Here is a 13,489-nt window from a genome sequence, read left to right as displayed (position 1 = left end):
GCTTTTACTTGCCACAGACAATTCTAATTTAAAGAGGATCAATCCTATAATATCAAACAAAACATAATCATTATAAATATTGTAGCTTACTGCCATGTAATTCGATGTTATTGCACCATTGATCAAGAAAAATCGTATTTGAAATATTAGATTTTGGGTATTCCACATAACCTGGATTAATTCGTAATTATTGCCTTGCCGAATGCTCAGCTACTTACCTCTCCTTTGCTTGCAAAATAACTATCTCAGTCTCAGCATAAGAGTGCTCACTATTTTTGGCAAAACAATTGAGTGGGCAAGAAATCATGGGAAAGATTATTGCAATGGTATAGACTGGTAACAGTAGGGATTTTGGCTCTTCTTCAAATTGATTATCGAGCATAATCATAGTGTGTAAATGAAACCATCAACTTAAGCAAGGAAGAACAATATACGACAGACTTGTAACAAGAAAGGCATTGCTATAAACTATAGAGATTTCGAATGGAGTTTGTAGAGATTCAAATGGTGAGTGAAGCTGAAACTATGAGCAAAGGAAAGACAAAAATAGTGGAGAAGTCGAAAATGATAAAGGAAGTCGCTCTTGAAAAAGGTAGTCGGGTGCTTGGAAAAAGATATCCACCTCTCACTCACGACTTCAATAAAAAGGAAAAGACGTGACTCCTTGGCTTCTATAATGTAAGAATTATCTTGGCTCTTGAATGCCAATTAAAAATGCCAAGTGTTAAATCGGTTTTTAAAAGAAAAGAAAGAATAAAGGTTGGAAGAAGATTTGAAGATTATAAATCGAAAATATTATAGTTTATATCTATCTATGTACATGTAGATATATTTGTGAGGTGGCATCATTATATTATGGTGTCACTTTATATTTATCTCTATGTGTACGTACATAGGTATATATATTAAAACAATATTGTGAAAGATCATCAAAACCTTTGAGATACCCATCATATTTAATTAAAAAATTAATGTTTTTAAATTTTTAATGTAATAGCTAATGTAGTTCCATTGCTTGTATCCTGATGTTCAAGTTGCTAGGTCCTCAACTATGGTGATTCACGATTCATACCCATTTGTCCAGTGATGGTGATGCTCTTGTGCCCAATTCTTTTTTGACAATGATTCCACCCCTTCGACGTGCTTCCTACAAGGAAATTCTCCGTAGTTAAATCATATTACTATAACAAGTCATTTAATCATAAATAATCATAACAGCTAACCACCTTTTCAATTCCATGAATTCATGATAAATAATCAACTAGCATGTTATCTTCACATAAAATTATAACGACTAACCATCTTGCCATTTCGTAGGATTATAACAAATTTAACTATCAACTGACTTCATGTGAACCTCAACGACTATATGAACATTTTAAATTAGGTCAAATATTGGGATGTAACAACAAATCATTCATATTTGCTGCATAACGAGAAAATCTTTGGGTCTATATGAACATTTTAAATTAGGTCAAATATTGGGATGTAACAACAAATCATTCATGTTTGCTGCATAACTAGAAAATCTTTGGGTCTTTTGCTTTCTTTGATTATTCCAGATGGTGCAGTGAAGTCTTGTGCTTCCTTTATTGTTTGAATGGCCCAAAGTGGTCTTTTCTTAGAATTTTGAGTTTCTTCAAGATTGAGATTTTAAATTTCATGTTGAATTTCTTCAATTTTCTCCCTCTGAGATTCGGATATAATATTTTCTTTAAAACTAGGTAAGGGAGAGGGATCTCTAGAACTTAGGGCTCTTTTGAATGCTAAATCTTTTTCAAATATTACATCCCTACTAAGTTCAATATTTTTTTGACCAGGTATGAAAATCCTATATGCTTTAGATGTTTTACTATACCCAATAAAAATACCTTTCCTCTTGGAGGGTTCTAACTTAGTTCTCTTTTCTTTTGGAACATGTATATATCCTGGGCACCCAAAAATCCTAAGATGACTTATATTGGATTTAACCTTAGTAAAGACCTCTTCAAGAGTTTTATCTCTAAGGTATTGAGGACTTTTTTTTTGAATATAGACAACAGTACAAGAGGCTTTTTCCCAAAGATAATATTCTAGATTTTGATCAAATATCATAGCTCTTGCAATTTCTATACTTGTTCTATTATTCCTTTTTGCTACCTTGTTTTGTTGTGGGTTATAAGTAAAGGTATACTCCCTTTTAATTCCTGTTTCTTTACAAAACTCTTTAAACAAATCTGAGGTATATTCCCTTCCATTGTCAGTCCTAACAGTATTAATTTTATGTCCTGATAAGTTTTCAATTAAGGTTTTAAATTCTTTAAATCTCTTAAGGATTTCTTCTGATTCTTTACATTTTAATAAGTAAATCCTATTTTTTCTAGAGAAGTCATCTATAAAAAGTATATAGTACCAGAATCCTCCAAGAGAAGGAATAGACATAGGTCCACATAAATCTGACTGGATTACTTCCAAAATATTGTTAGTTTTTCTAGTGCTATCATGAAATGGACTTTTGGTGTTCTTACCTAGAGCGCATCCTTTGCATATGCTTGAGTGATCTGTATTCAATTTAGGCAAACCAATAACCATCTTCTCCATAGTTGATAAGGTTTAGAAATTTAGATGTGCTAACCTTCTGTGCCATATTTTGTTTATATCAACAACTTCATGAATTAAGGCTTGAATAGGTCTACTAGGTTCAAAATTTAATTCATACAAGTACCCCTTTCTTTGACCAATCAATTTTGGTTTCTTAAATGAGTTCTTAGTCCAGGTCACTTTACCGTCCATGAATGAAACATTATGTCCATCATCTTCAAGTGCTATAACCGAGATTAGATTCCTTTTTATTCCTGGTACATAGAGTACTCCTGTGAGAAGAAGAGAACTACCTGACTTTAGTTTCAAGGTGCAATTTCCAATTCCTTTGATAGAATGTGCTGAATTATCACCGATGGTGACTTCGCCATTGATTTTTTCTGATATAGAGTCTAGTGCTTCTCTCTATCCTGTAATATGTCAAGATGATCCACTATCAATCACCCATGCTTTACTTGAGACTTCATTTGATAGTGTCGAATACAATACACGATTCTCAGGATCATAGTTATCTTCTTCCCTAGTAATGTTTGTACAGCTTACTTGTTTAGAATTCTCAGGACAATTAGGTTTGTAATGTCCAAACTTTTTGCATTTGAAGCATTTTATTTTGGATAGATCTTTCTTAGGTTTGTCATTCTTTTGATTACCTTTCTTCTTCTTCAAGTGCTTCTTCTTGTCTTTATAGGAATTTGTGTTGAGAACATGAAGTTCTTCGTCTTCAGTTCTCAACTTCCCCCTTTCTTAAGTTTTCTGGATTCTTCCTGAAGACGATCTCTTTTAAGTCTATTGAAGTTAGGAAGATTGTCTCTAGCACTTACTCCTTGTGCGAATGTTTCCCATGAATTTGGTAATCTATCTATAGCCAACAGTGTTAATTCTTTGTCATCAATTATGGTTCCTATACTTGCAAGTTCATCTCTTAGACTGGCAACCTTTAGGAAGTAAGAATTCATTGATTCTCTCTTTTTTATCTCTATGTGATTTAGTTGTCTTTTTAGCGCGAGGACTCTAGTTGCATTGTTAACCTTATATGCATTCAGTAATGCATTCATAATATTGAATGCTGTTTGATGTTTCGTTAGCATGAGTACTATTTCATTTTTTACTCCATCTAATATGAACTACATGGCTTTCCAGTTTCCTTTACTCTAGATAGTTATATTAGGTTCAGTATCAAGTAGCTTGGATGCTTTATCAACAAACTGTTTCACATCATTTTCTTCAAAAATCATCATGATTTTGAATTTCCAAGCATCGAAGTGTTCTTTCCCATCAAACCTGCCCTTGGGTCTGATTGTGTATGCCATTGAAGATAGAAGACTGATGCTAGATATGTAAAGTCTGATCCCTAGGTTCAACTACCAGAGCTATGATACCATGTAAAGTTTCTACAAAATTCTGTTATGAATTAGACTTAGGTTATACCTGCTTTATGCTTGCTGTAGATGATCTTGAATATACGGTATTGAGTGAATGGAGAAATATAATTCTGTAAATGCTTTTATTTTCTGCAAGTCATCTTAGGGCAGTATTGATCAAGGAGCAAACTTGTTATTCTTGTGTGTCCTTAAACTTCAACCACACTGGTGACTTTCCAAGGAAAATATTAGTTTAATGCCTAAACTAACCAAATAGATTAGTTAGTTAAAAACCAAGTTATCCAAGAGAGATGCCAATACCTATTAAGAAGAGAAGACAGGTATATAGACCTTAGAAGGGATCTTATGCAAGAACAGATCAGTTCATGCTGTACTCAGACCAATATGATTTAAAGTTACAGAGTTAACATGACATATTTTCTCTTCATGGAAGTTAAGCAGACAACAGTGACCTATTTATGGACGTATCACCTGTAGAGTGAATTAAGAAACATCATTAAGTACTTGCTGGTAAAGATTTGTCAAACAGTGCTGACAACCATATGCATATCATATGCAAAATTGATAGGGGTACTGGGATTCCAATTTTCTTGGTAATGGACAGTACAAGACTAGGGTACGATTTTATATGGTTACCAAAACCATTAATATTCTGAGATTGAAAAGCAGAGAACATTGCTGCTGTTTGAGTTGGTAGAAAACAACCTTTCACAAAATTTGCATACTTCTTGAAGTAAGGAAAACCACAAAATCAGTACAAATCCTTTGAATTTGTAGACGAACAGAACATAAGAAATACTACAATTTTCAACAAGCATAATTTAAATCTCAAGGTCATGCATTAATTTGATTATGGGTTTCAGAAACTATCTCAGCAGGACATATTGTTTCATCGTGGAAGTTAAGCGAACATCAATGACCTATTTAGAGAAGTAATACCTGTAGAGTTTGTTGAACTAAGAAATGCACTAGTAATTATTTCACAGAATAAACTTACACCATCAAGTACATGTTAGGCAAGATTCTTCAAAACAGTGTTGACAACCATATGCATATCATATGCCAATTTGGTAGGGGTACTGGGATTGCCATTTTCTTGGTGATGGACGTTATAAGACTAAGATACAATTTTATATGGTTACCAAAACCATTAATATTCTGAGATTGAATAATAGAGGAGAACACTGCCACTGAGTTGGTAAAAGGCGACCTTTCAGAAAATTTGAAAACTTCTTGAAGTAAGGAAAACCTCAAATTAGATACAAATTCTTTGAATTTGTAGTTGAACAGAACATATGGAATACTACAATGTCCAACTAAATAATGTAAATCTAAAGGTCATGCATTAAGTTGATTATGGCTTTCAGAAACTTTCTCAGCACGACATATTTTCTCTTCATGGAAGTTAAGCAATCAGCAGTGACCTATTTACGGAAGTAACACCTGTAGAGTTTGTTGAACTAAGAAATACATTAATAGTATATCACAGAATAATATTGTACCATTAAGTACATGTTGGGTAAGGTTTGTAAAACAGTGTTGACAACCAGATGCAAAATCGATTGGGTATTGGGATTATAATTGTCTTCAGATTGGGAAGCCAATAATCTTTTCTGTTATTTTACTGGTTGTGTATAATTTTCAACTTTTATGACATGCTTCTTTTTATTCAAGAGACATAGTACTTTAATGATAACTTTTGCAAGATAAGATATAAGTTTAATCGAGTCGATGTTCTTGACAGATGATTTTGCAGTAACTGTGACAAAGGATGACAAGAATCTGCATTCAAATCCTCCATCAGGCATATCGCCTTCGAATGAGAGAGAAAATAAAAATGTTTCTTTGAACATAACAGTAAAAGCTATTGATAGTGGTGAAAAAGAGGAGGTAATGACTATGAATGCAGCCCACATGGATTTTTCACAAACAGAGCTTCTCGGGAAAGAAGGTTGCCACTTTATGCCTTTCCTTGTTTGATTTTGGTAATGCAGAATGTAATATTTGTGGTATTTGCCTTGTCATTTTAGTCTAATAGTATTTATCATTAGGAATTATGGGCTCTGCTTTATAAACTTTTTTTCCAGTGGACAAAAGTGATCTAGTTTTCTTGGCTTGAATTAGACTGATTTTGCTAATGTTTCGAAGAATGTGCTTCAGACATTATTGTCAACTGTAATTGATTTAATATGCCCTTACAGGATTGTAGTTTTATTAGTATAACTTGTTTCTAGTTTTTTCTTGTCTGTATGTTTCAGATTGGAGATGCCAGCTGGCATTCATTTTCCTTGATAAATTGAAGCACCAATTTTTTTTCTGGTAATAAGACTAAAATTAGGCATTAGATTTACAAAGCTGCCGTTCATTTCTTATATAAATCACATTTTTTAAAGAGTTACTGATCTGTAAACTGACCAAGAAAAGCTATGTTGTTATTTAAAGATTAGTCATAAAGTGCATCCAACTTTAAACATGTAATCTAGCGTTATTTGATTGTTGTAGGTGAGAAGGATTCAGTTGGTGACGTTAAGATATTGAGGCTAGTTGTGTTGTTCATATTTTAAGTTGTAAATTTTGGGGCATGGTAATTGGAAGAATCCATGAGATTTTCTTGAATGGCACAATTGGTCTCTTGGAATGTGGGGTATGATTTAGAAGCTACTTTTTAAGAGCCTGATGATGGTAGTGACAATTGGAACATATAAGATAATTTGTGACAGAGGGAGTCACACATCAGTACAGATGATTCTTGGGTGCTAGAGAATTCCTACATGGACACCCAACTTTTTGGGCTTTGACGATTGGATGGTTAGGTTGTATACTCATTTGGGTTTCTATATTGAATGTTGCAATTGGGAAAATATACGAAAATTGTGTAGGAGATGTGAGAATGTTGATTTTAATTAAAGATAACAGCAGAACAGGGGTGTTGTCTCTTAAATAACTACAACCAATAGATGTTAATAAAGATTAACAACCAACAACAGACCATTAATTAACAACACACTAGCTGAATAACTAGTAGCACACATTAGAGGTGGGTAGACAGCTCACCCATTGTGTGGGAAGGAAAATGAGAGACTGAATGGCAACCTATCCTACATTGTCAGTACACTGCCCAGGAGATACAATCAATAGAAACTCCACCCAAAGGGGGAGCAAGTGGGGAATACCACTTTGAGACACTAGCAACACTAGGGGCAGAGTGCTTACAAGGCTGCACATCATTGGCCATAGGTTGGAGTAGATTAGGAGTGGCAGTTTGAGAAGGTTGACACAACTAGAGGGGTTCATACCAGTAACAAGAGGTGGTGTAGGGACCACTAGGTTTGAGGAGGCCAATCTGCAGCTTTTTGTCATCTTGAAGTGAGTCATCAACAACTTGTAAAGAGTCGTCAAAGGAACAATTAGAAGCTTGGACAGTTAGATGTTCATCCTTCGTATTTTTACACAAAGTGGCTGCGCCTTTACAATGCAAGAGGGAACAATCTGTAACTGAAACATTTTCCTCTTTATTAAGATAATCCATAGGATCATCTCCATGAACAAATTTTCCTTGAATCATAACTGGTGATTGATTTGGAATGGCAACCTCCTCTAAATCTTCAGTAGCATCAGCAAATCTTATCAGTGTCGGAAAGCAAGGAGGAAGTTTCCGAGCCTGTCCAGCCCCTTGCAAATTTTGTTACTTTCTCTGCATGTAGGTAATAATTACCCATTCCAGCTGATTCAAAAAGAATCTGAATGTGTGGGTCATAAGATTTGACTACCACATATTTTGTTTCCATCTTAGGATGCAACTTTTGCATGACACCTTTGATAGGTATTCTAGGTTCAGTCATATCCCTATTGAGTTCACTGCCTAAGTCCTTACAAAATTTACAACCACATAACATATCGTAAGAAGTAGGTACATCTGCAACCTAGATGGTCATCTTGATCTTCTTGTCTGGGAAGGAGGCAAAGGCAAATTGAGCGTCTTTGATTTGCCCTTTCAGTGGTACTTGCTTATTTTCCATAGAGGAGTGATTACCAAAGGATTTTGTCAAACTTAATCCCAAATCATCGGCAACCTTAGCTGGCATGACATTATCAGAGGCACTAGAATCTATGACACCATTGCTTAGCTTGAAATCATTGATCTGTAGCGATGAATAGAAAGGTTCAATCTTCCCTGGAACTGAGGATGGAATAGTAACTAGGTTATTGGGCATGTTTTTCGATTCAAGGGCAATCAAATGAGGTTGAGTAGGCTGTGATTATTTGACAAATTTGGTAAGCCTATCCAGCTGATCCATATATGCTTGTAGGTATTCTACCTCAGACATTTGGATGTTTGTCTTCTGAGCATGATCTATAATATCAAAAGCTTGGAAAGAACTAGCAAAGGAAGAATTGAAACTTTCAGCCTGGAGTTTAACATTAGCATTAGGCACATTGGGCTTTGAAATACTAGATGAAGGAGTAGGAAGATCAACTCTTACTTGATATTTGGTTGGGTCAATAGGTAGGCTAGGCAGAGCTGTTCCCCTCTTTGCAATGGTGACAGGCATTTGAGGACTATCCATTTTCTTTACAGCCTCTTCTTGTTGTTGACCCAACTTTGTTTGCGAACGTGTCATCATGACTGCATAGGCCTGGGCAAAATCAATCTTATGTTCTTTATCATTATATTGGACACACCCAATAGTAGAGTCGCCAGCTGCTTGGTTATCTTCATGATAGAGAGCAGCATTATCCTTGCGAAGATAGTCTTCTTGATTGTCATTAGTAAGATCAGCTTCATAGTAACTAGTGGCTGAGTTACTTGGTGGTGCTTCAATTGCAAGACTCTCCAGAAGAGGAGGAAGCTTGTTCTGATTCTTACCTGCGTAGTTATTTGCTGCATTAAGATATGGCCATTTTGGAATATCCTTGTATGGAGTAGTAAATAACCCTTGAGATATTTGCTTTTTGAGAGCAAGGATTTCATTTGCCAATTTATGAACCAATGGATCAGTTGAGGCCAATGAACAAGATTCTGTATAGGAATTGTTCTTGAACCAGTTGGAATCCTTATGGATCTTTCTTGCAAGTATTAGGTCATCTTCAATCTTTGTTGCTAGAGTTTGTGCAAGAGTCAAAGTGGCAGGAGCAACCCTTCTCAGCAAGAAACTAACGACTAGAAATTGAGTGTTGATAAAGAAACACTTCAAATTCAGAGTATTAGGTTGAGAAGCAACGAGAATCCGATTTGCTAGTTTATTGAACTTAGCAATAAACTCTTGCATCCCATCATGCACTTCCTTCTTCATCTATGTGAGCTTTGCTAGGAGAGCATGCTTATCTTGTGTAGGCATGAATGTATCAAGGAGCTTGGTTTGCAAAGAGGCCCAATCCGTGATGGAATTGGGTTCCAAGTTATACAACCAATTAGTTGCTATACATTGTAAGGTCTCAATAAAGAGCTTTATAGATATATCTTCATGTTGCATGCCAAAAACACCTACAACAATGTAGAAAGCCTTAATGTGTTCATCTGGGTGTTGGTTTCTGTCCATGTAGAATTTGGGAAAATTCTTATGGGAACCTTGGGGTAGTGGATGTAATGGTGCTGCAAGATTCAGTGGGAATATGGATATGGGAACTATGAGTAGCAGGATTTAGCTGTGCAACAGAAACAAGGGTTATAGGTAAAATTGGGAATCTTTACTGGGTATAGCAATCTTCTTTTTGGAAGGTGGATAACTTGTAGTTCGAGATAGAGAAGGAATTTTAGTTAGTAAATCAAAACAAGGTTGTTGAGCCCAAAATGATCTAGCAGAACTTGAGGAACTGTCAACCTTCTTTCTCCTCGAATACACATGCTCAAAGCTTGCCAGTGTGATAGCCAGTAGTGCCAATTAGAACGAGGACCAGACACTTCAAATGAAAGCAAGAGGCCTCTGAATGCTTTTGTTTCCTGAATAGAGTCGCCAAAAAAATGATGAGTGGATATTTTGCAACTGACAATTTGGGTAAAATTTAGTCATGAAAGAGGTTAACCAGTTGCAGTGTGTGAGACATAGTCTCTCCAGCCTTTAAGGGAAGGCTCCCCATTTTTACTGTTCCTTGGATCAACTCAAGGTAAGTAAGAAGTTGAGAGATTTTGAAAGGATATTACCAATATTCTTTCCTCTTTAACTTTCAGAAAAGAATCCACTTACCCATGGAGGGAGTAATGGGCAAGATGAAACCTTGAACCTCACTTCTATCTAAAGTTGTAAATGATGATACCAATAAACCAACACTAACTCAAAGGCTAGCTGAAAGCGTACCAATCTGGCTCTAAGTCCGGTCTTAATCTATGCTATAAGAATAACCTTTACTACTGGGGCTTGAAGACTTCAAGAAGTAAAGAGTTCTAACTATTTTTGTGAATTAAGGAGATACAAGCTACAATCAAAGCTCCTAGTCTATGTATTATGACAATCGCTCCCAATCAAAGCTTCGGCTCCGATTGCTTCTTAACTTTTATACTCAATTATCAAGAACACAAATACATATGAATCAAAGATAACAAAGGTAAATCACAGTCAAAGCCTCCAACTTGTAGTATCACAATTGCACTCAATCAAAGTTCAGCTCCAATTGTCTCTTTGTATTAACTTTTCTTTCAAAATAGTACCACACAATCAAAGTTATGCTTGCACAATTTCTCCAGAGCTTTGTTGCATACAATAATAGATGATTTTTATAATGAGGGGGAACTCTTTTATATAGGCAAAGGAGTTGAGAAATAGGAGGAAAAAGTGGGAGCAACTCAACCAACTTTTACCTGGTCTATCTAGCGAGATAAGTTATTGGATTACATGTCATAAGGACATGTGAATGGTATTACATGTAATTACACAATTTCATGCAATAGATCCTCTCCAATCTACAAACATGAAAACTAAAGAAAGAAGAAGACAAAAGAGAGTTGAAATAATCCTTAAGGATTGTTCTAAAGTGCCTTAAACTTGATGATGACATCACACACTGTAGGAAGATGTGAGATTTCCATCTTCTTTGATATAGCTTCTATTCTGATTGCATCGACATATGTTGATTTTACAACTTTGCAATTTGCCGCAAGAGAATTCTATAGGTGCTTTGCTAATGATTAATACAAAGTAAACCTATTCATTGTGTGAGAACCATAATTTTCAAATTCCAAATCAGCATTAATTGGGACTGTCTATTCTGAAGTCATCTCTATTTTGACCAAGTTGTCATGTTCAGTAAGAACTTGACATCCCATTTGTTCCAAGTTGCACATGAGCTCAGTTTCAATTGACTAACAGTCTTCAAAGAATGCCTGCAACTTTGCTACAAGTTTCCTTAGCGTCTCTTCCTTGTAACCCATGAGTTTGTAGCATCTGTAGAACATTTGGAAAGATTGAACAAAATTACACGCAACTAGGCTGTCCAAATCAGAATTGGCAATTTTATCCCAAACACTTTGAATTTCCTTGAAGGTGTTAGCTTCTTGATTAAGAGGTGCAATAAGGTCATGCAACATATCTTCAATACCTCTGATACATTGAAGAATTTTGACTGCATCTATAATGGCTTGAACTCCTCCAGAGACAACTTCCCCAAACTAAGTCTTTGCCGCTTCCATTATTTGTTTCTCTCGAGGTGTCTGAAATGTAGTGACTGCTTATTGTGAAGACTACTAATGAATAACCTCATTAATGTGAGCAATTTGCTGCTTGAGCTGATTTTTCTTCTCCCATAGCTCAAGATTGCTCTTCAATACATTAGCAAGTGCCTCATGAGCATCTTGTACACAACCCACCTGTGATTGCTTACCAAGTTCAATTTTGGTGAACTTGTAATCTGAACGGTTAAGTTCTGCAGCTGATTTCTCTAGTAATGGTTCAACAACCTCTACAAACTTAGTCTTTTTTGAATTGACTATAATTCTTGAAACAATCTTGCCTTTCAGAGATTTAGACTTAGTTTTCTTGAAAGGAAGATTATCTGGACACAGTAGTGAATAGCAAGAAAATGGAAACCTCTTCTCAACCCTAATTTCCAAAAGGAATGATCCAAATGGATTAAGCACAAGATAGTGTTCAATGCAAAAATGGATCAAATGATTGGAAATAGGGAGAAAGGAGGTTATATAATCTTTGCTAATGATTTATAGAAACTAAACCTATTTATACAAAGTAATGGATCTGGTGATTTATTCAAAGTAATGGATCAAGTGATTCTATAGGTGCTTTGGCAATGATTTATACAAAGTAAACCCATTTGTTGTGTGGAAACCATAATTGTCAAATTCCAAATCAGCATTAACTGGGATTGTCTATTTTGAAGTCATCTCCTCTATTGTGACCAAGCTGTCATGCTTAGTAAGAACTTGACATCCCATTTGTTCCAAGTTGCACATTACCTCAGTTTCAATTGACTAACAACCTTCTAAGGCTGCCTGCAACTTTGTTACAAGTTTCCTTAGCGTCTCTTCCTTGAAACCCATGAGTCTGTGGCATTTGTAGAACATTTCGCAAGATGGGACAACATCACATGCAACCAGGTTGTCCAAATCAGAATTGGCATTTTCATCCCAATCACATAGAATTTCCTTGAAGGTGTTAGCTTCTTGAATCAGAGATGCAATCAGGTCATGGAGCATACCGTCAATACCTCTAATACATTGAAGAATTTTGATTGCATCTATAATGGGTTGAACTCCTCTAGAGACAACTTCTCCAAACCAAGTCTTTGCCACTTCCATTATTTGTTTCTCTCAAGGTGTTTGAAATGTAGTGACTGCATATTGTGAAGTCTATTGATGAATAACCTCATTTATGCGAGCAATCTCTTGCTTGAGCTGTTTTTTCTTCTTCCATAACTCATGATTGCTCTTCAATACATTAGCAAGTGCCTCATGAGCATCATGTACACAACCCACTGGTGATTGCTTACCAAGTTCAATTTTGGTGAACTTGTAATCTAAACGGTTAAGTTCTACAGTCGGTTTGTCTAGTAATGGTTCAACAACCTCTACAAACTTAGTCTTTTTTGAATCGACTACAATTCTTGAAACAATCTTGCCTTTCAGAGATTTAGTCTTAGTTTTCTTGAAAGGAAGATTATCTGGATACGATAGTGAATAGGAAGAAAATGAAAACCTCTTCTCAACCCTGATTTCCGAAAGGAATGATCCAAATTGATTAAGCATAATAGAGTGTTCAATGTAGAAATGGATCAAGTGATGGAAAATAGGGAGAAAGGAGGTTATATAATCTTTCCTTTTATGGGGGAGTATTTTCTTAAATCTAGAAATAGATAAAAGACATACTAACCTTGAATCTGGAAAATGCTGTTTTCTGATGTTTGTATGTAATTTTTGGAAAATCTGAAACCTATTTTGGACTGGAAATGTCGAGACGGAGAAAACCCAAAAATCTTTTGTCTTTTTGAAGGGAGATTGACCTTGACCTTGTTGGAGGGGCACAATCTTATCCCGGGGCCCAATTGTACCTCGAAAAGTCGACCTTGACCTGTACTGCTTT

The 13,489-nt window shown here is 35.6% G+C and overlaps 1 protein-coding gene across 2 annotated transcripts in view; it reads left to right on the top strand.

The window, feature by feature from the left end:
• Positions 1 to 13,489, top strand: part of LOC149574927 (uncharacterized) — a 106,367-nt gene that overhangs the window by 32,997 nt on the left and 59,881 nt on the right. For both annotated transcript variants that reach the window (XM_089814777.1, XM_089814776.1), the window contains one exon: positions 5,707 to 5,913. In XM_089814777.1, coding sequence (XP_089670903.1) covers positions 5,707 to 5,913 — 207 coding nt within the window. The remainder of the gene's footprint in view (positions 1 to 5,706; positions 5,914 to 13,489) is intronic.

Source organism: Cupressus sempervirens, chromosome 2, assembly GCF_028749045.1.
Source record: "Cupressus sempervirens isolate cs-2001-9-10 chromosome 2, ASM2874904v1, whole genome shotgun sequence".
NCBI lineage: Eukaryota > Viridiplantae > Streptophyta > Pinopsida > Cupressales > Cupressaceae > Cupressus > Cupressus sempervirens.
This window is presented reverse-complemented; position numbering and strand designations above follow the sequence as displayed.